The 26,821-nt window shown below is 50.4% G+C and overlaps 1 protein-coding gene across 3 annotated transcripts; it reads right to left on the reverse strand.

Annotated features, from left to right (window-relative positions):
* Window positions 1-25,382, reverse strand: HOMER3 (homer scaffold protein 3). Of its 3 annotated transcripts, XM_054181693.1 has the most exons (10): window positions 24,781-25,382; window positions 15,597-15,744; window positions 13,495-13,651; window positions 12,436-12,567; window positions 11,927-12,034; window positions 7,060-7,181; window positions 5,992-6,148; window positions 4,006-4,116; window positions 2,988-3,068; window positions 1-2,130 (listed from the first exon to the last, which is right to left on the reverse strand). In XM_054181693.1, the coding sequence occupies exons 2-10, from the start codon at window positions 15,608-15,610 to the stop codon at window positions 1,942-1,944; spliced, it is 1,071 nt and encodes a 356-aa protein (XP_054037668.1). In that variant the 5' UTR covers window positions 15,611-15,744; window positions 24,781-25,382; the 3' UTR covers window positions 1-1,941. The 3 variants fall into 3 exon arrangements, with proteins under 3 accessions (XP_054037668.1, XP_054037669.1, XP_054037671.1); XM_054181694.1 differs by lacking the exon at window positions 15,597-15,744; XM_054181696.1 differs by lacking the exon at window positions 11,927-12,034.
* Between the last annotated feature and the right edge of the window lie 1,439 nt (window positions 25,383-26,821).

Below are 26,821 nucleotides of genomic sequence, written 5' to 3' on the forward strand. Positions count from 1 at the left end.
TTTCTTGGAGCTGATCTCTATTTCAAAAGAAGGCGGCTCCTGTAGGAATAAAATATGAACACTGGCATGGGGTGGTAAACAAGTCCCTCGAAATTTTTGCCACCCAGTTACTTCCTTCCCTTCTTAAATACCCTGAAACAAATATTACTACAGTAGCTCCAGCTCCATACAGTTGTGAGAACACTTCATGCAAAAAAAAAAAAAAAAAAAAAAAAAGAAAGAAAAAAAAAAAGAACTCCCCACCCCCAAAACAGAAGAGCCCTTCCCTGGCTACGCAGGTCTGGAAATCCCAGTGTTTCCTCATCACCCCTGGGAGAGGGAAGGGCTTTGCCTAGACACAATCCAGCACAGAGTCACCAGCAGTTCTGCACTCCAGCAGATTCCAGAGGTGCCAGACCTAATCCTGCCCTGACTTGCAGGCAGTGTGTGGAAGCTGTAGGTTCCTCTCGTGGTCACCAGGTGAGCAAGAGGAGAGGCAGACCCTGAGGAGCTGCGCTGCCTTTACACAGGTCTGCCGAGGTTCGGCTGGGTGCGGAGAGGGCAGTACTTGGCAGCCAGCGCTTGCTAAGTACCGGAGTTTCTGCAGACCTGTGAAACATTCCCAGGATTACGGCTGTCTTTGCCTAATCTATAGCGGCAAAGAGGGCAAAAAACCAACAACGAAATCCAAATCCATCAACACTCCTGTAAGGTTACTAACTACTTCTACACAGACACTGCTTCGTCATTCAGCACAAGGCTAAGCATGCTCCTAGGTAACTACGGGGGCACAGCAGGCGCCATGGGGGGGACACAACTTTCCAGGTTTCTGCGGTGCCTCCCTCAGGCCTTGCTCAGTTCCTATTACTAGACAACATCTACGATAACTGACAAACTTCCCACAGGCCCCGCAGGGCACCGATCCCAGCATGCTCCAAACGCCTCCTGTTCTCATTTGATCTGGCCAAGCGTGGCAAGCTGGGACGCGTACCCTTCACAAGGAATACTGCTCGGCTGACACGGAGCAGGACATCTCTGTGGACTGTTTCCCAATAAAAAAGGAAAAAAGAAACCAAGAGCAACTGCTACTTGCTCCATTTAATTTCAATTAACTGCAGCCCTTAGAGGCCAGGAGAGGTGCCAATCTAGCAGTTTGTTGGCCGTCCCCTCGGGGATGGCCCATTTCTCAAACGTCCCTTTCCCAACCAAGCCTCTACTCTTCTCATCTTAAAGTTTTAAGAAGTCATTAAATCCCACTGTGTTAAACTATTAAGAGCTTTAAAACCTGCAGTTCTTTTTCCTCTGGAGGATGTGACTGAACAGTGGAAAGGACATATGTGCAGGCAAGCACCCTTCTCTGCAGTGGGGACTCTGCTACCTCTGGAAGCTCCTGACAGTGACCAGTGTTACTGGATCCTGTTAGAAAGACACGATGTAGTTAGGGCTGGGGAAGAGGAAAGGGAGCAACTGCTGTCCTTGGTGTGCTAGAACTTCTCCTCTCTCCCTAGGTGGGGAAACAGGCAGCTTATTTGCAAAAGGCAAGTGGTTTCCTAAAAAACTACTGAAAAAACACGAAGGCTGCTGAGCCCCTTCCCCTAGAAAACTGTAAAAAGGTTGGAGACACAGTGTGGCAGCAGGGAGGCTGGGAAGGCAGCACAGGGACAGCTGCTGTCTCTGGACCGTGCCACAGCCATGGCAGGGTCCAGAGAGGTCTGGCTGTGACTTGTAGATGCTCCCTGCAGAGGATTCAGGAGCTCAGGTGCTCTCTGCCCTCTGTCTGGGTGTTCCGTGGGCAGTAAGTGGCTGCGGCTGGTCTCCACACTGTCCAGGCAGCTGCTGGTATGTTGGCGTATCCTGCCCAAACAGGCCTCGAGGCTGTTCTGTGACCGAAATTGCTGTCAGTGACCAGTCCCAGTTCAGGCTCCCCTCCTCCGGAGGTGTCTCCTCTGAGCCTGTTGCTGCTCAGTTGCTCTCCACCAGCTTGGCTAGTCCCTGCCGGATCTCACTGAGCTCAAATATCTTCACATCCATTATCTCTGCCACCTTGGTGACCTCATTCTGGATTTTCTCCCTCTCGGCCAGGGTCTCTGCCAGCGTCTGCTCGGCCAGGTGAAGGCGTCGCTCCAGCTCTGCGTTGCGTGCCTCCAGCTCCTGCCGAAGGACACAAGTGCAGTGAGGTGGCTGCCCCAGCACTGATACACACTGCTCACGGACAACCACCCTTATCGCCACAAAACAGCCCTGCTAGCACCCCAGTGCCAGGCTCCCACACCCAGGGAGCCCTCGTCTCCAACAGTTTTTTCACCGAGGGACTTCCCTATCTCGAGCCACAGCACCCGGCACACACACGCATGTGAGCACACGCTCCCCAAACCTAGGCATCTACCCACGGTTTGCAAAGGTGCTAGAAATGCAGATCTCCTCACATGCCAATCATCTCCAGGTCTGATGGCATTTGATGTTTGGAGATATTATTCTGCCATGAAAGCCAGTGCCTGTGCAAGGGGGTGAGGCCTGCAGCAGATCCCCTCGTTCAGTAGCTCAGAGGCAAACACAGACAGGCTGTGCCCCCAGAGACTGCACGACAGATCGTGCTTCCATCTGTGTCCTTGCCCTGAGGTGCAGAGCAGCTTGCATCCCTCCTGCCAGCCAGACTGAGTCAGAGCTCTGGTCCCCAGCCATCCAGCAAGCTAAGCAGGACCTCCAAGAGATGGAGGGTCACAGGACACCACAGGTCCTGCTCCAGTCCCATGTCAGGGGCTACTGCAAGCGCTAGAGGAGAGTACGTGAAGGATGGGTTTGCTATTGCCTGCTGATTGTGCCCCGTGTCATATCTCTGAGAGATACAGGGAGGGTGCAATAAGACAGAGGCATAGACAAGGACCTGTTCCCATCATCCAGAGGCAGAGACAGGCGTGGCAGCTCTGCGGCATTCACTCTTTGGCTCAAAGGAGAAATGGGGACAGATCCCTCTACTCCCAGGGATGTCCCAGATCTGCCATCCTTACCTGCAGCTTCTGCAGTGTCTCCTCACGCTCGCCCTCTGCTTCCCATCGGCTACACTTCTGGCTCTTTAGCATCTGAATCTCCTAAAACACAAGGAGGAAGAGCATCATTTCAGATATCCCCCGTCCCAGTGGGGCCAGCTCCCACCACGTACCCCAACCAAGGCCCTGTCCCTCACCGCAAGGATCACATAACCACACTCGACTCCAAAATTTTTATACCTCCCTTTCTAACCTTCTACTTCTGCTAAACCTGCTGCCTCCCTCTAAGCTGTTGGTCCCTAATCAAGATCACCAGCTGAGTGTCAGCAAGATTCAGTGATCTCTGCATCCTACTGCATCCTTGCTCAAGATCCCAGGCTCTTGGGGCCAGCGTCTCTGCTCAGCTGTTGGGTGAAAGCCTCTGCATACCTTTGCCCCAGCGTTTTCCCTCTAGACTAAGTAGGCACGGGGGGAGGGGGTGGGGGAAGAGATCTCTTCTCGCTGAGCATCAGGAACCCCAAAACATCTCCCCTCCCCAATCCCTGCTTTGTGACTCCCACCCTAAGTCTCCCACCCACCCTGCTGAAGCACGGCCACCAGAGAGCTTGCAGATTTGCAAATCGGAGAGATTCTCTCCACATCTCCCCTCCTTCGCAGCCTCTGTAATTAAAACTCTGCTTTAAATCATTCATTTAAACGCAGTGAAAGTGAGAAGCAATTCCTACACTGGAGGCTAAATGCAGCTGCAGATGGATGAGAGGGGAAGGGATAAGACACAGCCCTGCCATTTCTGCAGTGGCTGAGATTCTCCACTCAAGGCTATTTGCACGGGAAACTCCCAGCACTTTACTCTCACTCAGCTTTGCTTCTCCGCAGAGGGAAACCACCAAGAGGGCTGCGCTGGCTTACAGAGGCTCCTGGCTTGCATAGGCAGCGCGTGCAACAGCAGCAGTCTGATCTCAAGCCATAATGACAGACAGGGTGTTGGCGATTGACAGGCCACCCAGCTTCAGGCTTGCTCTGCTTTGTGGGGCATTACCTCATCTTTAGCCTTGATCAGTAGTTCCAGCTCCTCCAGGGTTTGGTTCAGCTCTTCCTTGTTGTTCTCACTGGAGGAATCGTGAGCCCCCTGTGACTCCAGTTCTGCTACCTACATGGAAGCAAGTACAGGGAGGGCGCGCTCAGAGCTACAGGAATGTCCTGACACCTTATCACCCACAGCCATTCTTTGTCATGTTTTGGCTCCCTTGCAAACCCAACCAGGCTTCCAACAGGATAGCAGCTCACACCCTGGGGCTGTTAGGAAAAAAATTCTCTCCTCCTGCTCCGCCTAGATCACACACAGAAACACATTGCAGCAAAACCCAGTTTAGAGACTCTGTCTCTGCTTTCTCCTGCAGTTTTGCACTTCCAGTGAAGCTCAACTGGCTGACATCAAGCACTCAAAAGCCTAAAACCTGAAGTGATGGCTAGATCCAGCTCCCTGCACATCCCTGGGCAGAGATTGCCGAGGGCAGGGGAGTTACTGCAGCTCAACCACAGCACAGCTGGGAGGAAGGGTTTCCCCAAGTGTACTCCCCCTTCCTGAAAAATTCAGCCCAGTGGCTTAGATTATTCATGAAGAGGATTCATTTTTAAAGGCTCATCAGAAGGTCTGCAGCAGCTATTGCTGGGGCCCAAGCTCTCACAGGGCCTGCACTGAGCTCTACAAGTGCAGCTCCCGTGATGAGCACCCCCACATAGACGGGGCTCGGACCCCGGAGTGAGACTTTCCCACCAGCAGGGCAGCACTGGCTGGACTGGGCCACCTCCAGGGTCCACGTAAACAGTGGTTGTGAGCTGTCAGGCTCACGGGGTCACGGCCAGAATCAACCAGCTCTGGTCCCAAAATGCTCCAAATTTAGGGACAATAATCTAGAAGTTTCACTGAGTTACAATTTCTTCTGTGATTCTGCAAAGTCCCCAGTGGTTGGCCTTCACCCAGGGCTCACCAAATCCTCGCTCCTAGCTGTGAGAACAGCCACCGAAGAGCTGCGTACGCACAGAGCAATGGCAGGGGAACAGCAGCCCCAGCCAGCCAGCCCCAAACGCACACATATACATACGCGCAACCAAGATCTCTGCTATACCTACGGTAGGCTCCCACTGCAGAGGGGAAAATTTGTTCCATGCAGCTCTTACTGTCTGACGCCAGCATGGAGAATTAGCCATGGGCACAGTGAGTCCCGGGGGATGGCTGCATGCTGCACAGACTGGCCACACAACAGCCATCAAGTGGAAACAGCTGTTAATTGCTATAAATCCCTGCTGTCTTTTGAATGAGCTATCTCGAAGTGAAATGGCTTTATGCTGCCTTCTCCAGGGCTCCAGAGTCCTTTCCCAGCCAAACCCCAACTGTCCTAAAACCCTTTCCCCCAAGTACTCTGCAGTTCCCCCCTCCCAACAATGCAACCGTGTGACTGTCACTCCTCTGCCCAGATGCACACAGTTGATCTGTGACTTCTCTGACGTTACGTAGGTCAAAAGATCCTATTATTGCAACTGAACAAGGGCTTGTTTGTACGGCGCCACCCGGGTTTCATCATGTTGCAGCTTGGATTAGAGCTAATTATAGCAGATAGAGCAATCCTCATCCTTCCTGTCAGCAGCCAGAAGATTGCCCTGATGCCTAGCTCGGGGTGGGGGGGCACAGGCCTTACTCAGTACGGTTGGCAGCTGGAAATTACCCCCAGAAAACCTGAAGGGAAGCTCATATTCTTTGACTTTGTGCTCTGGTTTCCTCCCTTTATCCACGGGGACTCAGCACTTGCCCTGCACAAAACCAGAGCTCTTGTGAACACTCCCTAGTTACATGGCCTTATTCCTTGACATGTTTTCCCTGCCAGGCTCATGCAGCATCCTGGATTTCCATCCCATCTCCTGCTGACACCCATGGAAACTGATGGGAGAACGGGGTCAAGGGCACCATCTGGCTCTGGGACGGGGCTTCCTCTGACCTGCTCTGCAAGGGCCCTCCTGTGCTCACCCGCTGCCGCAGCGATTCCGTCTCCTCCTGATAAGCAGCCAGCTGCTTCTTCCACTGGTCCACATTGGCGTTGGCTTCGTGGAGAGCAGCCACGAGCTTGTTGTTGTTGTCCTGGAGGCTGAAGAACTCGGCCTCCCACTGGACCTCACTCACCGAACTGCATGAGAGAACAGGGGAAGCGTTCGGGAGAGCATACGAGAGTCTCAGCATGAAGGTTTCTTCCTCCAGTGCTAACACGTACTGAAATAATGCTCTTGGAAGTGCTGAGCAGCTCCCTGCTTCTCCACAGTTTTCTATTTGGCTTTCATATCGCTTCCCAAATTAAATGCTTCTTCCAGCCCTGAATCTGCATCTCTTTCCCTTATCCCTGCATAATATTTGACTTTGAGGCCATGTGTGCTTGCCTGAAACTGCAGAAACCACACTGTAAGATTAACGGGGTGGGGGAGGGTGGGGGAGATACAGCTACTATAAAGGAGCTTTGCAATGTGGGACTGTGGATCCATTTTTAAAATCTTTGTTAGATCTGAGTTTGCTTTGAATAAAACCCTACCACCCCAGACTCAGGAGAAGGTAGCAAAGGACACTTGCTTTTGATTTAAAAATATTCTAAGTGTTCAGCTGGGAGCTCAACGGGAGCCACAGGGCAGAATCCAGCCCAGAGTCTTTTGAACAGACAAAGACCGGAAGGAGCAGGGACTTTGCTGGAATCATCAGGGGAATTAACACAAACGTAGCCCTGGGCCAGCTGGAAAAGTGTGAACATCTTCTGGTATCACAAACTACTGATTTGTAGATAACTGGCATCAACTCATCCCAGCTGCGGGCACAAAGCATGCTCTTTTCCATGCTGCCTGAACAGCAGATTTCACCTCCAAGCTGGAATAACCTTCTACTGGGAAGAGGGAAAATTGGTATGGGGGAGGGTTTGAGCAGCAGTGGACATGGAGCACTACTCAGCTACCTAAAGGTCAAAAAAGCATTTGGGATGACAGCGACATGCACCAAATCCTGCCAGAGTTCTAGGAGTGTAGGAGTCAGGAGCAGCTTTACTTATGGCAGCCTCACCCTTCTGAAAGCATCTTCTTCAGCCGCTCCTTCTCTGTTGTTATCTCAACATCAGCGCTTTGGCTCCGGAATAGTTTATCTTCTCCTGGCCCATTGGAGCTGATGATGGGGCTGGGAAGTACCTGGGAGATGAGGAAGAGGTGGTTGTCACACAGCAGTGAAGACAGGCCATGTGGCCACAATGTCTCTGCAAACTCGTTCACAGCCTGGGTTCACGGGAGTTCCCTGTGACAGACGCTGGTTTTCAGTCCTAACTCTTTAGGTAGTGCTGCACTTGTCTACATGACAAGGGGTGGCAAAGATCCTCATGTGTGGCTCAGCAGCACCAGCCATGGCATAGCGATGACTTCGGAAGCTATGTGGAGACCTCTCTTGGATAGTAGGTTAGTGCTTCGCTCTGCCAGCAGCTGCCCTGCTGCCACGTCCTCCCTTTCCCTGTCTCCATGCCATGCTGGGGCAGCGATCCCAGTGCACAGACACCCCGAGCAGGTGGGCTCACAGCTTGCACGCACCAGCTATTCCTCCCTCCCAACTTGAGGTACGGAGTTCTCTGGCCCTCAGCTTCCCCCTGACAAATGCCAGCGATGTTACAGCCCGTAACCCGAATCCCGCGGCTGTGCTCACCACTTGAGCTGCTCAAGCTGGCCGTTTCAGGGTTTTGCTGAATTCTTAATAGGATTTTCTTGCTGGTTCTCAGAGCACTGGAAAGACTTAATAAACTCTAAACGCAGACCTGCCAGGCCACCTGGGTTCAGTCACAAGTCCAGCTTCTGTACCTTGAATTAAGACACCAGGTGCCATTAGGATAGTGTTTCTCAGGCTCAAGGGAGGGAAACTCTGCTACTGCTCAGATGACTGTGGCACCCGCTTTCCAAAGGTGTGGGGGAAGATACTCATAGCCCCTGCACTAAAGTATATCCTTCTCTGTGGCTCCATATTCCTGCGTAGATCAGAGTTGGCAGAGAAACAATTCGTCCTCCCAGGCTGGAGGGAACAGACAGCGGAGCAGAGCTGAATATGCAGAAGCCAAAGCAGACTTTGCATCCTCTGGCCCCTCCAGAAGACCCTGTCTGCACAGTCTGATCTCACAGCAGGGAAGAAGTTTGGCACTGACAGGGCACACTGAGCTATAAAAAGACTCTCTGGGATCCTAAGCTGGGGGCTGTGAGACCAGGTGGCTGGTGAGCCTGCTGGAGTTCATAGGTAGCCCTCAAACGCCTGTGGCAAGGACAGCCACCTGCCTTCGGAGTCGGCTGACATCTATAAATAGAGCCAGGCAGGGCTGTGAGATGTATTGAACACCAGCTTCATGAAGCCTTCCAGAGAGTGACCGAGAAGTGAGACCTGCAAAACACCACCCTGCCTCGCCTTTAACAAAAGGTGGGGAAACTGAGGCAGGGAAGGGGCAGAAGTTTCCTGTTCTGGTGTGTTGTGCCCCTGTGAGTCCAACTGAAACTGATAACAGCTGAAGATGCTCCACACAGTTTTGTTGTTTACATTATCCACAGTGACATACTCTGTGACAGGGATGCTAAATGGGCTGGGGATTGGCCTAAAAGGTACTAGACGACAGAAGAGAGCTGCTATCCTGGGATTTACCCAGCTCTGAAAATCTGAAGCCTGAGTAAACTAGTGCAGATGCAGAAAACGAGGGAGCCCTGATTTAATTTCAGGAGACAGATCTGCTCTCTGCTCACTTGCAAACAGAAACACAATCAATTATTCAAGGATAAAGCTCATGTTTGAAGCTCTACTAAATGTAGAGACTGCGAATCAGCAGTGGGGCAGCAGGAGAAGGGATGATGGGCTGATGTATGTACAGGCTGGGGAAGAGAGAAATAAGATCTGCATGCCCACATGGCAGAGGACACCGCATGTGTCGGCACGCTGGTTGCCGGATGGCTGCAGGCAGGGGCCATGCATGCTTGTGCCTGAGCTCTCCCACCAAGAGATGAGGCAGGCTGAATGGGAAGAGTGGGCGTAGGTTCCCATTGTGGCAGTTTTAGTGCTGCTGAGTCAGGTAAGAAGAACGAGCAGAGCCTTAAGCCATTTCCCTCATCTGTGTTTAACCCTCACCTTCTGACCTCCTCATCCCTTCTGTTGCAAGTTGCCATCGCAGCACAGGGGAGATGAATGTGTCCTGTTGTGGTCCCTGATGAGTTCTGCCTGGTGTGAACAGGATAAGAGGGAGCCAGAGGAACTCTCACTGTACAGCTAACCACAAATCTCTGTCTTGGGCAATTATTACTGACCAGTCTTTTACCTAAAACTTTGGTTCTGCTATGAATTCTCTACTCTACTCCCTTCTTCACTTGCCACCCATTAGGATGGGGCTTAGAGTTAGCAGGAGCCAAAAGCTAGGCAGATTTTTCCCCATTTTTGCACCCCACACGACATTTCCAGTCTCTGCAGAGCCACCGCCTCCACCTCCCCCTCTTTTCCCTGCAGGCCAAGGTACTGTTCACACTCCCTCCTCCTCCTCTGCTGCCACTCCATCTGTACTCAACCCAGAGAACGCAGTGCCCTCCATCCTACATCTCTCCTACTGCCAGGAGCTCTGGGAAACGCAGTCACCTCTGGAGTGAACTATTTGGGAGGGCAACTTCACCATCAGCACTCAACAGCTTCACCATAGGAAAAAGCAGGTGGAGTTTTCCACAGCTTATCCTCTCCCCTCCATCCCACTGCTGTTGGAGTTGGTTTAGCTGTACAGGGAGAAAGGATACAATTGCAAGTGCAATGCACGCGAGAATGATCTGTGACGGGCTTAAGTTTTCTGATTTCACGGAATCACGGAATCACGGAATCTTCAGAGTTGGAAGGGACCTCTAGAGATCATCTAGTCCAACTCCCCTGCTAGAGCAGGATTGCCTAAAGCACATCCCTCAGGGCTGCATCCAGGCGGGTCTTGAAAATCTCCAGAGAAGGGGACTCCACCACCTGCCTGGGCAGCCTGTTCCAGTGCTCTGTCACCCTCACTGTAAAGAAGTTTTTCCGTGTATTTGAACGGAACTTCCTATGTTCTAGCTTGTGCCCATTGCCCCTTGTCCTGTCGCTGGGAACCATTGAAAAGAGCCTGGCTCCGTCCTCCTTAAACCCACCCTTTAGGTACTTGTAAACATTAATCAGGTCCCCCCTCAACCTTCTCTTCTCCAGGCTAAAGAGTCCCAGCTCTTTCAGCCTTTCCTCATAAGGGAGGTGCTCCAGTCCCACAATCATCTTGGTTGCCCTACGCTGGACTCGCTCCAGTAGTTCCCTGTCCCTCTTGAACTGGGGAGCCCAGAACTGGACACAGTACTCCAGTTGTGGCCTCACCAGTGCAGAGTAGAGGGGGAGAATGACCTCCCTCGACCTACTGGCCACAGTCTTCCCTATGCAGCCCAGGATGCCATTGGCCTTCTTGGCGACAAGGGCACACTGCTGGCTCATGGATAATTTGCTGTCTACCAGGACCCCCAGGTCCTTCTCCTCAGAGCTGCTTCCCAGCATGTCCGCCCCTAACCTATACTGGTGTTTGGCATTCTTCCTTCCCAGGTGCAGGACCCTACACTTGCTTTTGTTGAACCTCATTAGGTTCTTCTCTGCCCAGCTCTCCAGCCTGTCCAGGTCACGCTGGATGGCAGCACGGCCCTCCGGAGTGTCGGCCACCCCTCCCAGCTTGGTATCATCAGCAAACTTGCTGAGGATACACTCTGTCCCCTCATCTAGGTCATTAATGAATATATTGAACAAAATTGGTCCAAGTATTGACCCCTGAGGGACACCACTCGTTACAGGCCTCCAACTGGACTCTGTGCCGCTGATCACAACCCTCTGGGTTCTGTCACTCAGCCAGCTCTCGATCCACCTCACTGTCACCTCGTCTAGCCCATACTTCCTCAGCTTCCTAATGAGGATGTTATGGGAGACAGTGTCAAAAGCCTTGCTAAGGTCAAGGTAGATGACATCTACGGCTCTCCCCTCATCCAGCCAACCCGTTATAACATCATAGAAAGCTATCAGATTGGTCAGGCATGATTTGCCCTTGGTAAATCCATGCTGACCGCTTCCAATAACTTCCTGTTCCTCTATGTGCTCCTTGGTCTCTCCGGGGGAAAGAAAACTGAATGACTGGCTGTCACGCATGCAATTCTACCTTCGGGAAGAGTTCCCAAGGGGAGGATGTGATTTCTACTCTCACAGCATGGCTTCTCTTCCACAGTGGAAATTTGACGGAAATAGAAGTCTGGCCAGGACTCATCAGTTGCCAGCTCTAAGAAATCACTTTATTGTTCCATGGACTTCCACGGACAGCACCATCACCTATCAGAGACCCTTGGAGAAGAACCCCCTGCAGCACCACAAGAGGAAGGAAAATGGTTGGAAATGCCATGTGTCTTTCTTCTTATGATCTTCAGCCAGGCGACATGCACTCCTGCATGCTGCTTGCCTGTTACTGTCACACTGAGCCCAGGGAGAGCCAGCATCTCTAAAGAAAAACACCAAAACACAAACAAAACACACAAAACCAAACCCACCAAACTAACCACCACAACAGAAAAACCCCGTTCCTCCAGCATGGCTTTATAAGACATCCAATGGTTTTGATAGCTTAACTGGCAAAGAGGGAGGAGTGTGAACCTTCCCAGGAGCTCCACTTAAGCACTAATTAGTTCATCTACTTCATGTGTTTCAGTAGAGTGACCTCAGGGCCACAGGTGTCATCAAAATGTGATTTTGTGAGCTCCAACCTCAGTGTCTGGCAAGAAGAGAAAGCCCTCACGGGAAAAGGGATGAAAGTTACTGGAGGAGAGCAGCACAGTGACCCTTTTCCCTAGCTGTCACTGCTCTTCAGTGAGCTTCACCCACATCCCTTTCCAAGCATTACCTGGTGAGATGTGATATTCAGGGCAGGATTGGTCAGCTCTGTTTTATCTTGGGACTTCTCCCTCGCCAAACGGGCTGCTTCTTTCACTTCCTGGAACTTCTCTGCAAACTAGAGGGGAGTGCAAAAGTCACTCCAGTGCTACGCCAAAATGTGGAACAAACTAGACTTGATGCCTGAGTTATTCCTCCCTTTGCAACTTCATTCAACATGCTTTTTAATGTATCTTAAACTAGCAATAAAATTCAGGGAATAGCCCCTTCATGCCACTACCCACGATCCTGGCACTCCGGGCTGTGGGGTTAGCTAAACAGCAGTGACAGAAACTGAGCCCGAAGTCCTAATTCAATTTGTGATGCTCAAAACACATTGCAAATATTACTTTAAAGCTCCTCCTAGCATCTTTGCATCTTGCATTAGATTTTAGCGCAGTGGGAACAGCATTATATTGGGTTCCTCAAGTCTTTTCTCCAGGGGCTGATTCAGGTTTCTGCCAGCACCTGCAGTGTTACCTGGGAGAGATGTTGCTCCGAAGCAAAGCCCAGGCCATACACGGTGTTGGCTCGGCTGTCTGCCCATTGTCCGAACTTCTGGGACGTCTTTGTGAAGGTCATGTTGGGGGTAATAGTGCTGTTGATGATTGCCTGCAGAGAGGGGCAACAACGAGAGTCAGAGAAAACTCCAGCCTGCTGCCCTGGGGTAGCGGTGTGGGATTGATCACTATAATCCCTGCGTACTCTAGGAACTAGGGGTAGAAAGCTCTGGCTTTTAATCTATAAGACAACAGTTCAGGTTTTTGGTGACCAAAAGTCTTTCTAGTCTGGCTACGTGACATGAACAAATCTCAATCAGCTTGTCTACTGAAAAAGGAAAGAAAAAAGCCTCGGTATCATCAGCTTCCTCCATTGCTGGAAAAGACAACAAGAGACAGCGTGTCTCAGGGGATTTAACAACTTTCTGATGTTCTCCATTTTCATAGCAAGTAAGAAAAAAAAAAAAAAAAGGTTTAAAGAACAGTCAGGACTAGCTATTACAAAACACTCTCTGCTGGGTAGGGCAGCAGCAAAATAAGTTTCCTGGGAAGACTGCTGAATCCCTGCTATTGGAGGTCTTCAAGAACAAGTCAGGAAAATGCCTATCAAGAACAGTTTAGGGAGAGCTGTGTTTTGTGGAAGTGACTGAATGGACTACCTCTGAGACTCCCCCAACCTCTGTCTGTAGCTTCATTACATTTACAGGGGTTGGTTTTAGCACAGGATAAAGGCTCTCAGAAGAAGCTTGTGTTTTGCATGCTCGGTGGGGGCAGGGGGTGAGAAGAGAGCGGGGCGGGGAGGCACAACACCAGACTCTAGGGCACATTTTTTACCAGCACGGATTCCAGTGCCTAACACTAAATACACTTGAGCACAGAGGCAGCGTTTTACCTTCCACTCCCTGCAGTGAAGATGCCAGAGTGCCCATGCTGAGAACTGACCAACTCGATACCAAAAAAAATTAACACCAGAACAAACTCTGTCTGGAGAAAAACCCGCTGTCAATCTGTGCGATGCTGTCGGCAAATGCCCCCTTACCTTGGTGCCCCCCACACTGATGATCCGATACACATTGCGTGTGGCATCGTAGAAATAGGAGACGGTCAAAGCGTGCTTGCTGGCAGGGATCCAGTTCCGTTTGGTGGCAGGGTCGATCTGGAAAACATGGGCCCTGGTGCTGAAGATTGGCTGCTCCCTGCAAGAGAAACGAACAGAGCTGTCAGGGGAGAGGGGAAGCCCAGCAGCACGGGAAGTGCATTGGCTTCCTGGTACTTATGTTGCATTATGCATCGCCAGCAGCACTTCTGCTATTTGCCCTCTCTCCGGGGATTTGAGACGTGAGGTGCTAAGCAGTGCGGCACCCAAGGACTCAGCATCTCTCAACCAGCAGCCCTTCACCCAGCCTCTGTGCAGGGAGAAGTAGCTCCCCACTGCCGGGGCTGGCATCATCTGCTGTCCCCTGTTACTAGGGGAGTCATGAACCAAGTTCTCCATCGTTCCTGTGAGTCACTTTTCCAAGACCTCTGGGCTTCTCTGTGCTCTCCACAGGAGCCCTTCGCATCCTTGGCACTCTTCTAAAGCCCACTTTAGAAGCTGGGGGACCACTGGCTGATGCCCCTGCAAAGTAAAAGCCCATGGCTCTTTATGCCTATTTGCCCACCATCCAGGCAGCATGAAGACAGCAGCTTTCACTGCACACTAGTGACCTTGGTCGACGAAAATACCCTTGGCACAATAACAAAGCTACCATAGCAAAGCTACCAAGGGTGTTTAACTACAGGTAGACGTTTTTACCTTCCTCTAGAGCTTCTCCGTCCTCCTCTGCAGTCTTCAGACATTTCAAAGACCACAGCTTGAAACTGTCATTCCAGCAATAACAGACTATGCCCTCAGGTTAGTAGATCTTACATGCATGTTCACCCAAGGATGGGCATGCAATTTGCAAGCAGAAGCACAAGCAGGACACCACAATCTCCTGCTTAGGGCATACTGGGTGGCCCTACACAACACAGCCCGTGTGGCAGAGTTAGGCTAGTCATTAGGGGTTATATTATTTTTAGCCTGACTTGAAGCTTCCTTTTACCATCCCTCAGCACCTTAATGGTCAGTTCATGGTGACTTCACCAGGTATACGATTTCTCTGGCTGCTGTATTATTTGTACTTCATAGGATATCTCGGAGCTGGAGCTCTAGGGAAATGGATGGATGGAGGATGTGTTTGGGATGTGAGCACAAAAAGCACCTTCCCCTCAGCACAGCTCTTCCTCTCTTGACTCACGCTTGGGAAGCGCATCCTGCAGTGAGAGGTCACACCACAGGATTAAAAGCAAGTCACTTAACAATGAATTAAAGGAAACACTTTGCCACACAATGTGCAGCTGCTGCAAGAAAGCACCTAACCAAGCGCTGCTTGGATTTTGTAACCTGTAGTATCTGAGCTGAAATAAGGAGTGGAATCTCAGGCACCAGGATGTAACTTGAGCGTTTCAGTAGGCAGGAAGGAATGTTTCCATGACACAAGAGTCCAGGTGCATCAGGGCTTAGGATCTCCGTTTGACTTTGGTTAAAACCCAAGGCAGCAGCTATTACCACACTCCTTACCCAAACCTAGAGAAATCTGATGTGATTGTAAACATCCCAGACCTCCAGGACAGCTGCGAATGAGGTACAGTCACAGTCCTGCCACGAGCGAGCTCCCAAAATCCAGGTATTTATATGTCCTCCCCATTGCAAGCCCTCACAGCTGCTATGAGCAGGCCTTCCCATCAATCCAAAGACAAATGTACTTGGTGCTTTCTGAACCCATCACCGAAACTTAGGAAGGAAATAAAGTACTCCCTGCTACCTCCCAGTTCCAAGCCCTCTTCCCAGGTTATAGCCCCGATACGGATCACTTGTGACCGCATGAGGGTCTAAACCAGCTCCCTGTCCGCATCCTCTCTGTCTGGTTTTATTCAGTCACTGTCTGTTTTTGGAGTGAGACAAATTTTCCAGGCTCCACTAACAGATACTAAATTTTTCATGGATTGTGACTTATCCTTCCAGACACAGCATCTACAGAGTAGGGGAAAAGTAATGTTTCTGCACCTTAACCCCCGAGTGCTGGGCTAGAGTCAGAAAGAACAGAGGAAGGACATTACCTAGTTGTTGACATTTGTTAGTAAGAAGGGTAAGACAGACTACAGGCCAGTGGAGTTAGTACGCGTCTCTCCTCCAACAGCTTGTTCCTCAGGTCTCCTAGCTGGACTGAGGCTCCTTTTTGGTTTTGCCTCCACAGTGATTCATTTCCTAGCGATGGAAAAGTCAGCTGTTATTTATCACACAGAGCACAGACAGAGCGTTCAACCAGGCAGCGTTTAGGGGCTTCGTTCATCCCAAACTCACAAAGCTTGTAATTTGTAATGATTTCTCATCACTGAACAAGTTTTCTTCCCTGTCATGGGAGATAATTGGGTGAGCTGTGTAACTGGAGTAAATCCCTCTGGCAGCAGGCGCTGGCTGTTGGGAGAGGGCCACAGAGGAGCCTGGAAGGCTCTAGCGTTTCCAGTCACACACACGTGATGCTGGCTGCATGACGGAAAACCCTCCTCAGAGATCACCCCTCACGCGCACAGCAGCTATTCCTGTGCTCGCTATTCGTCAGTGAGGTCAATGGAAACCATCCTGCTGACTGCAGCAGGTTTCGGACCAAGCCATGTTTCGAACAGCCCCCTGCCACATGCCTGACGGGGCTCTCCGACATTCCTGGAGATAACCCTCCTCTGGGACAGGGTTGCAGCACCCACCTCATGCACTCCCTGCCCTCCGCTCCACGGAGGCGGGCACCATCCCAGACCCCCGCAGCGAGGAACCCCCGCGGCTGCCCCGTGCTGTCTCCCCATGACACACAAGACAGCTGTGCTATTAATTTGCTTTGTAAATTAGTCTCTCCTATGGTCCCCACCCTGCTCTCCCCTATATCAACTGAAACTGGGTGATTGACTGCTCTCAAAAAGAGAGCAAAAAGGTAAGAAAGTGAATTTGCATGATGAAGGATGCCTGTTGAAGGGGCAGAGAGCCCAGATCTCCCAGCCTCTCTGCTAGGGCTGCCTCCAAGCAGGTCAGCTAAGGAGTCTTAATACCTGGGAAACCCCAATCCCTTCCTACTGGTCACTGCAAGACAGGAGAGGCTCAGGAGGCCACCCGGATGTCAACTATCCTGTAATTAGTGTCACTAACCACAAAAGCCAGCACTACTTTCCTTCCGAGCACCAGGAGTGGAAAATAAAATGCCACTGGAAAGCCTGTGAGAGAGGTGAAAAGCCCATCTTCATAGGGGTTAGTTAGCTTATGCTTTTTCCACTCCCACGAGGCTGGCTGGGCTGCTCTCTCGCCCAGCGCTCAGTCCATGGGCACGCATGCTCTTTTCCCGGTCTCAGGTGCACTGAAATATGCACCACTGATGGCGTTGATGGGGAAGGGTGCTCTACTTTTTGTGCCTTTACATAATCACCACTGTCTCGACACTCCTCATATGTTTGTTCGTGCCTGACGGTCTTCCCCGGAGCAACACAACTTCACGCTGTCTGCGAGAGGTCTATCCCTTCCAGTTACAAACGCGAAAGCCTCGCAGACTCTCCGAACAGGCCTGCTGCCAGTTACACCAGATGTGCTTTGCTTCCAACAGATCGCGAGCCGGCACCAACAGCGGCAGGGCTTGTCAGCAACTTCACCTGCCTGCCTGGTGCCAAGAAACAAAATATGCAGAATCTCCTGAAATTATCTTTCGCATTTCCCCTTTCCTCACTGCAAACAGGAACCATTGCTGCCAACGCGCATGTCCCTACTAACGGTGACTGGGGATTGCTTTGGGAGACCAGCACGTTATAGCCTTCTCACAACTACCCGAGTATAGTGCCAGCCTGGCACGGGGACAGGGCTTTCTAGAAAGCGGTTGCTTAAGCTTTGCAGGTAATGCTCAGGAGAACTTTGTGCTCCGCTTGGGAACTGGGCAGAGATGTTCATGCTCCTTTTGCAGTGCTTCTGCAGCGGAAAAAATTGTTTGTTTGTTTTAAATCCATCAAATAATACAAATTGTATCCAGCTAGTACAAGAATTTAATTGTTGAGGATACTGGCTAGCCTGGAAACCTGCCTTTCAGCACTCGCTCACTTGTCTGACAAGGTTGAAGCAAACGCTAGAAAACAAAAGCTCTCCTAGAGTCTATGTGGTGGAGCACAACAAAAAACAGACAAAGTGTAGGCAGCAATGCAAACCACGAGAGAAGAAAAGCAAGAAAGTCTGCAAATCTTGGGGCACACCTCTAAGAAGTCACAAATGGCTCACTAAATGGAATATGGCTCTACCTCACCCTTCCTGCAATTCCTTTAGCTGCAAAGAACCACGGCAGGGTTTGACACGGCGGAGCGGATTAGCAAGGTGGGGACACAGGGGACACCGGCAGGCCTGCGGGACACCGCGTATGCGGCGGGGAGCTCAGAGCAGGAGAAGCACAGGTGCTGAAAGCCACATCTGATGTGCATGAGCGGAGTTGTGTCCAAGGAGCACCCGTCTGCATTCAGCTTGCTTCTGGCCAAGCCGCTGACCTCTTGTTTCCAAAAACACTACAAAGCATTTAAAAATAGTCCTGAAAGTGCCTAGGATTCAAACCGTCGTGTTCTCTCTCCCGCCACAGCCCTCTTCTCCCCTGTCTTTTAAGTGTATATGCTGGATACACCACACATCCCTAAATGCTGACACTTCTTTTCCTGCTCCCAGCTGGAAGTCCCCATAACAATACAGACATAGCAGTGAAAAGGGCATGTGTAAATAAAACCACTTACATCCCCCCAGGGCTGTCCCTTGCAGATAATTAAGAAAAACCAAAGCAAATGACTGAAAGGACAAAGATCTGGCTGAGACACAGACATGTTCAGCAAGTGCCTGATGGCAACTGGAAAGGATCCAGGTCCCACTGCTGCCAGCATTTGTTCCCAGCCCAGGGGGAGAAGGGCAAAATTCAATATCCCATGTCCTGCTGATAGCTTAAAAATGACCTGTCCCCCATGAACGTCCCCTAACGCTGCACCAGGCAAAGCCAAGCAGCCAAAAATTAAACCAATAGGTGGTCTAACTGATCTAGCTGTTTCCTGACGTGTCCTTCACATCAGCAAAGCACCTGGCTCCAGGACACTGCCTGAGTAAAGACCCAAATGCCTCCTCTTGCGGCTTCTCCTTACAGAGAAGCTGGAAGAAGGTCATGGGGTGTTTGGGGAGGACACGTGAATATAGGGTACAGATCAATCATTTCCGATTTGCTCACTGACTGGAGTCTCTGACTCAGTGGTCATTAAAACTCCACGTAAAACTGCATGCTGGTCTAATTTCCACCTTGGTTCTTATATTATTCCCCTCTCTACAGCATCCAAATTGATTTCTTAATGAATAGCTGCTTATTTCACTATTGCCAGGAGAGCAAATCATTACTTGTCCTCTTAGCTTATGGTCTCAGCAGAGTAGCAATGGACTGAGCAGGCCAAAGGGACCTTGTCAGGTTAGGACACACTGAGGCACTGCCAAGACCCTGGCGGAGAAGCCCGCCCTGCAAGCACTGCCCTGTGCCAAGGAGGTACAGATGGCATCAATTCGGTTCCTCGCACCAGTGCCACGTTTTACCTAGCAGGGGAAGAATGGGCATAAAAGGTGCCAAAGTCTGGGGAAGATTAAAACCAGAGCGGCACCCTCTATTCTGTGTAATCTGAACACATATGTCACTGGATGCATGGACTGTCCTTGAGTGTCCTGCCTGGATGTGGGCTCTACCCTCCTCTTTACAGGCACGTGGGCCTCTTCTTAAGCAGGATCTTCTAAAATAATCCGGTACTGCTACAGAGAGAACGCAACAGAACGGGAGATGAGCCACCTCCCAGAGAGGCCTCTCCAAAGAGGGGCTGCAGCATCTCTCGTTTAGGAGACAGCACCAGAATCATCCCGTGACCCACCTGCAATGCGTGGGATCGTATGGATTGGTACGTACACAGGCATCACAGCACCACGGGCCCACCATGCCGCAGTAAAACACCGTCCATGCCGATACAGAGCTGCTGACACCAGGCTGCTGGGAGCTCAGCTCATCTCCCACAGAGGGTTCACCACCACATCTACCTACACTTCGAGCAAGACACCTTTAATCCCTCTCCCAGGTATGTCTATAACAGGGGGATTTCACAGAGTCCTCTCTCTAATCCTCACCAGAAAAATACTCTCAAGTCTGCAGACGAGTCTAATAGCAGAAAAGAAGTAAAAAGGTGACGACATTTTTGGTTTAAGCTACAGGAGTCCAGGGCACATTCCCCACTGCATCCTCCAGCCGCAAGGTTAGAGCATACAAGCCTCTAAAGAAACGTTTCCCGTTTTAAGGAACGGCCCAGGTTAAAGGAAGGCACAGACAACCTTTGAAAGCCGCGTTCAGCAAAACATTTCTATGACTGAATTTCAATAGCACGGTGGCAGCTCCAGCATTTCGCTGCATGCTCGCTCTCTTATCTCTTCACCCTACCCCAACTTCAGCCGCTTGTTGGGGTCCCTACACCCCACAGGCTGCTCAGAGAAACTTTATTTTATTGCTTTTGCTTTCTCAGGGTACTTCCAATACAAATAGCACCCCTTTGGGAAAAAATCCTTTTTGACAATTACAGGCTCCCTCTCTCTTGAAACCTAAGGGCAAGTGCTAAAACGCAGCCCTCCTGCCAGACCTCTTCGAAAGGGAAAGAGGGAGAGAAAGAATTCAGGTTTTGATTGTTTGCTTTAGATCTTTTATTGCATCCAGCGATGCCTTTGCTCAACAGCTTCTACATCGGCTGTGGGGAGGGGTCTCTTCCTGACTGCACAGCTGCATTTGACTTCTGCTTTGTCCTTGTTCTTCTCTGATTTTCTGTGCAATCTGGAAGATTTTTCCCACTGAGATCCTCTTTATTTTTTTTGTTCTCAGTAATTCTCGCCTCACAATCCTGTCTGCCTGCCTGTGACATGCCCATTTAGTTAACTGAATTACTTATCGCATTCTCCTCACCTGCCCCCACCCTTTGCTGCATGACCAGAGAGAAGAAACCTTATGTTTGCTGTGGAGAAGGAAGCTTTTAGTCACCATTCCCCAAATTTATACTAATGGTTCTGTCCTGTTTTCAGTTCCAAAGTGAGGTGTGTGACAAAAGAGCAGAATTCAAACCTAGACACAAGTATAGAGCTTTAAGAGACATTTGGTGGGTGAGTCCAAGTTCAAAGCACTCCTATTCACAAACAGTGAATAGGTCTGAGGTTTAGAATAAAGTCTTTTAGCCGCTTAAGGCAGCAGCTGGAATGTCCTGGGGAGGCTGAGCTCGGTCCTCATTAACTGCATCTGCCTTGGTGCTCCTGGATGGGGTTCACTCAAGGGCATCTCTTGGAGGTCCATGTGCCGTTCTCCAGCCCGCACCTCCTCTCGCTCACTGCAGCTTCTCTTTGCAGGGATATTCATTTACTTGTCAGAGAAAGGAGCCTCTCTGCACTTGGACGCAGAGAGGATAATCACTTTAAAAACCTTGCTCTGCATCTGGGCAGTCTGCGGTCCCCCTTCATCTAAAAACCAAACCAAAAATGCATTGCAAGAAATCACAAAGTACCAGATCAGCAGAACCGTTTGTTTCTGTGGACCACAGGCACAGCAGTACTCAGCCACAAGGGCAGGGAAGGGCTTTGGGGGTGCGATGTTCCTGCTGACAGTAGCAGGATACCTTCTGAGCAGAGACCTAGGAGCGTATTTTTGCGCTGTGCCCTGTGGCTGAGATCAATGCACAGCCACAATGAGCAAGCTCCCCCAAAACGAGATCCTCGTCTGCTAGAAGGCCCATTGCCAGCCACGGCAGGAGGTAAGGATTTCTCCGTTCTCACTGCCATCTTCCCAAAAGTCCTTTCTCTCCGCAAGGTCTGGTTTCCTGGATGGGTGTTCGCAGGGCAGCTTGTGCAGAGCAGAGAGGGGTACGTGAGAGCATGTGAGCACGAGAGATATGTGTCTGAGCTCTGGCGCCCGGCCCACCGCCACGCTGAGTCAGCTGGGCAGCCGTGCCGGCTGCGTCAGGGCTCTCCCTTCTCTGGGGTCACCAGCCCGAGCACTCGGGTGTGAGAAACCCAAAAAGCAGCACGGTCCGGGATAATTTGAGGGAGGGGGCTGGAGAGGGCAGAGGGGGGGAAATGTGTTTCAGACAGACAGAGCCCAGTATTTCAAAAGGCAGAACTGGAGCACAGAGAGGGCATGAGAACCAATCTCCTCCTCCACTGCTGTCTGTCTTTGTTTCCTTTTATCTTCCCTCAGCAGCTTGAATAGCTGCTGACTGTATGTCAGCGCTGTTTGGGGAAGAAGTGTGGGTTAATGAGTCAAACCTCATCTCTTTCCTTTTGCATTTCTCCCCAAAGCCTAACCCTTTCTCTGAGCCAGGGACTGGGTGTAACTCCCTCCAGAGCCTACGGACTCTCTGCTTCGCCCTAAATAGGCGCGGAGAGGGCGCTTTGATATTGCCTACCCACAATTTGGGCACAAGCCCCCAGGACACTGAACTGCAGAACTGCTTTGGGAACAAAGTTTGGGAGGACTGATTCCCAGCCCTTTGTTCTAACCACCAGGCAGGTTTTCAAGCTCTCTGAGCTGCAGCTTTGCTTTCATTCCGTGCTGCATAACGTCACCTTGGGGAAAATGCATAGATGCTGCTTGTGTCCAGGTGGGATTGACGGAGGCCAGCCTTCTACCCTACAGCCACAAAGGGACTGTGGAGGAGAGCAGCTCCAGCGATGGGAGCTGGCTGGGGGCTGCTTTCCCTTCTGCCTCCCCCAGCTCCCAAGAGATTACCCAGCGGGGCTTAGCACAGGAATGAAAAGCAGCTGCCTCACAGCCTGTCTGCAGATAAAGGGCAGCAAAGGAATCCTGGCTGAATATGCTCCTGTTGGATCAGCGTGGGCAACAGCGACAAGTATGCAAGGTCAGGCACAGAGAAAGGGGATCAAGGGCATTTAAAGACACAACACAGCTGAGAGATATTTTTTTTTTTCTTTTTGGAAGCCAGTCTCCATCTACAGAGCGTCTTGGCTGCTGAACACTGTGCTACTGGGTGTCTACAACACAATCTGTGCATTCACCTTCCTGGGACAACTGTTACTTCTGCTACTAAGCTTCAGCAGCCCTTTCTTTTGAGGCACACAAACCGTTGCTGGAAGTCTGTACAGCAATTAAAGTTAAAAAAACCCAGCAGAGCCAGACTGCAGCTAAGTAATTCTTTATACATTCCAGAAAATATGTCCAGTAATAATTAGAACCAGAGAAGCTGAGACACATGCACATTTCAAAATGCTCCATGCCTCCAACACATTCTGCCTCTGCATCTTCGTTATAAGCTACAGGACCCGTAGTACTTCAGGCACGGATGCCTGCTCAGCTTCGCTAGAACAAGTCCCTAAGATCTGCTGCTATTTTCGACCTGCCCTCGCCAGAGCTCCAAAAGCAAAGCACAAGCGGCCGCCCCTCCGGCAAGGCCAGTTCAAATTGCCTGTTTAGCAGAGGTCAGTGGGATGACAGTATAGATAAGAGCGGGTGAATTAATTTGCTTGATATATGTGACAAGCAGGTAAACCCTACACTGCTCACATTAGAAGCTGAGAAGTTGCGTCTACCTGTATTTGTATTTGACAATGCTATCCGCAGAGAGTCAGAGAAAGGGGACTGGGTGTCCACTGAAGACTCAGCTAGGACCTAACTAAATTCACTTCCCTCAAGGATCAAGTGTTATTTACAACTGTCCTCTTCAGAGAGGAAGTGCCAATGCATTAATACCTGCGGCGCAGCGGTTACAAGAATCCAAGAGAATTTATCCACGAAAACCAGAACATGATGGTACAAAAAAATCTAATATGGAGGAGTCAGACCAGAATCCCTGCTTTAAAAATAAGTTCACTAAAATCATCTTCCAGAATGTGATGTAAGAGGTGATGTGCTTTTAATGTCTTTCGTATCCAGAGTAACCTAAATGCTGCTGAAAGGTACTCAATATCCCCATGTGATCAACTTACAATCAAAAAGACACTTTATCTTGGAGTTAAGTGGAAACGAGGAATTTTGGGTGGAAACGTCATCTCTGGCTTAACAATAGTTCTGCTACTACACCCCTGTAATTATACAGTGAAATCCAAGCAGACTGAGACGGTGACGCAATCTCAGCATTTTCCACGGGAGATGGTGGCCCTCTAAAGAAACCACAGAGCTGCTGGGGGGACCTGTGGTAGGTCCAACAGGGATTAGTCTACTAGCCCTGGAGAATAAAGCACTAGTCTCACAGTCTACTGACTCGCAGTCCCAAGCTACCTGCTTCTTAAACCCTTCCTGGCGGTTCTAGAAGTTTTACAGTAACTTTGTGGAGCACAGGAAAAGTGACAGGAAAATAGGGACATTTTCTCATTTAACCTGGATCAGCAAATACTCTGCCAACTTCAAAGGACCTATGCCAGATTCACACTGCTGTTGCTTTGGATTCTTTGCCTCTTCTGCCTCTTGAATCTGTGTTTGACTGTTCATTTTATCTAGATAGCCCAAGAGGAACATTAGCAAAAGGAAAACAAGCCCCTAAGAATGTTATTTATTTCTCTTGCATTGCCAACCCACACGTTTGGAGGGAGTTGATCAGACAGGCTTCCTACAGATCCACTGTGCTTTCAAACAGCCACGAAGAGTTTATTGCACAAGAAACTCACAACAACACGTCAGGTCCTTAAAGTTACAACGATTGAGACTTATAACTAGGGCATAAATTAAATACCAGACTAAGCTCCTATTTCCATGCCAAAATCCACTGCCACATCCATGCAGCATTATTTCACTCTTGGAAAACCTGAGGGGGATCATAAACTAAGTCATCACGGATTTTCAATCAGCTATTTATCCATTTAGAAATGCAAACAGCATCCATTTTACTGAATGCCAAAGTCGTAACAGCCAAACAAAATCCCTAATTTCTAACTTCTGGAAAAGTTTGTGAACACAACCCAGTTCAAATCCTCCTACCCAGCCTCCCAGTTTGGATTTCATACAACATATAGATCACTAGAGGCTTCCCTCACATACGACTTTATTTAAAGAAGTTGCAGAGATTTGCAATTAGCTACTTTCTAACCCATAAAATAAACGGCAAATCTAAACTTTAAAGCTTGCAACGTGGAAAAAAAAATGCAATTTAAAACCTTCATTTCTTTTGCCATTACCTTAAAAATAGCTCAGCGGCCATGAATAATAAAAGCAATTCAAGAATAATAAACTGCCAGTCTCACCCCATCTCTGCCGGGCGTCAGCTTCTTTCTCTCCCGTCCTTTCTTCAGCTGCCGGGGATTCTCTCCACGTTTTGATTTATTTCTCCCTTCCTCTTTCTTTCTCTCTTTCTCCGGATCCGGATGCTCTTTAAATTTCCTCCGGAATTTCACTTTGAAACCTCGCTAGTTTTGCTGTTGGCTCACAAACCGCTCAGTAACCCCCGAGGTGCGGGGCAGGGAGGGCAGGGGCCGCCCGGACCCCCCCGGGGCTGCGGGCTCCCACGCCCAGCTCCAGCGCGGAGCGCTCGGCGGGGGAACTCGGGCACCCCCCCGGCAGCCGCAGTCCCCAGCGGTTCCCCCTCTCCGGCTCCCAGGATCCCTCCTTCCCTTCAGCATGGGAGGGGAGCAGCAGGATTAGGTGGTGCTTTTCCAAGCCCTTTTAGACAAAGCCGTCTGCTGCTCCAGCAGCCCCGCAAGTTTGTCCCCGCAGCCCAAGAAGTGCAGCCGCCTTCTGGATGGCGTTTTCTTTGTTCTTTTTTCCCCCCCTTTCTCTCTCTCTCTCTCTCTTCCCTATCCGCTTCCTCCCTCTACCAACTGCCCCATCTCGGTCACATTTCTCCGCTTCTTTCTCCCGACTTTATTCCCGGGGCCGGGGCCGGCTCGGCGGCACCACCTGCCGGGCAGAGCCGGCCAGAGCCGCCCCCGGCCCCGGCGGATTGCGGCGGGCCCCGGTACAGCCCCCGCCCGGGATCCGGTGGGCTCTGGCTACCCCCGAACACAAAAAGTCCTATCCTTTAGCCTCAGTCTAGACACCTCCTATCCGAAACAGGGCGCTCTTTGTTATTCTGTCTCTTATTAAGTCATTTATACAAGTGGATAATTAACATAAGCCGTGAAGACATTTTTATGAAATGGGGAAATACCCTGGGAAGAAGGGAGGCTGAAAAGGTTTGGGGAAGTGGGGTGGGTAATTAGCAATCAGCCACTCCGGAGCGTGGCTGTGGCCAGAGGAGCTAATGCAGCGCTCGGCTGTGGTAGCCAGGAGAGGAGAGAAACCCCTGCTCAGTCGTCTGCCCCGGTCTGTGCCCCCACCTCCGGGCACCGATCAACTGGGGAGGGCTGAGGGGAAAGGACAAAACACGCTCTATATTGAAAGAATAAAAGTGCTTCATCTGCTCATCAAAGAAAGGATACGGTACGACTCGATCATAACCATAAAAAACTTCCTGGTAGAAAGAAATTTTATACAAAAGTGCTCTTTGGTTCAGCCAGCGCGGGTACGACGAGCTCCAAGGGCTGGAAGCGGGTGCTGAGCAGGTCAGTCTAGGAATAAGATGCATTTTTAATCATTCAGGTAGAGATGCACCAACAGCCCGGCCTTGTGAAGGCAACTGGTGGCCAGACCAGGAATCTTTTCAGCTCCTGCTCAGCATTCTATCCAACGGGTTCGCAGGAGGGAGTTCGCAAATGGCAGTGGCTCCGGGCCACAATGCGTGTCCGCCCCCGTGTTTCCACATGTAACAGGGGCAAGGATGGGGCCTGCTCCTGAACACTGTCTAACACGTTCGCGACAAAAAGCAAGATGGACCAGTATCAAAGGTACTGGGCAGGATGAATCGATTCTACTGCCTGCAGTTATTCTGGGCTTTAAGTCAGTAAGTTTGAAGGTGTAGACCAGTTTTACACAGTTTTTAGAGCAGATAGTAAGTGTGCAAGCTTCTCATGCAAACGTGCCTCATAAAGAACCTAAAGGTTGGCTTTGGCAGGAAACTATTCCTGCATTTCCCCCCCGACACCCCTACCAGCACACTCAAATCCTGATTGAACACCAACACTCCTCACTCGATTCCCACAAGTTTTCCCTTAAAATACGCCATTGCTCTAACACAAAGTTTCCCCCGAGCAGGCTCAGTGTCGCTGCGTTCTGTCACTGCTGGATGATCCCAGTCCCCTTTCTGCTCCTAACTTATGAGGACACTTTAATAGGAAATCTTCCCAAGAGAGATTTTGTTAATCCCAGACAGTTCTGCACATTAATTTCTCTGTGTGTTAATAACTTCAG

Source organism: Rissa tridactyla, chromosome 22 (genome assembly GCF_028500815.1).
Source record: "Rissa tridactyla isolate bRisTri1 chromosome 22, bRisTri1.patW.cur.20221130, whole genome shotgun sequence".
Classification (NCBI taxonomy): domain Eukaryota; kingdom Metazoa; phylum Chordata; class Aves; order Charadriiformes; family Laridae; genus Rissa; species Rissa tridactyla.

Excerpts from the sequence above, each read along its gene's own strand:
- HOMER3 (XM_054181693.1), bottom strand. Across the intron at positions 7,182-11,926 it reads TGAATATCACATCTCACCAG|GTACTTCCCAGCCCCATCAT; the intron begins GTAATGCTTGGA and ends CTCATCTCCCAG. Across the intron at positions 2,131-2,987 it reads AGACACTGCAGAAGCTGCAG|GAGCTGGAGGCACGCAACGC; the intron begins GTAAGGATGGCA and ends GTCCTTCGGCAG.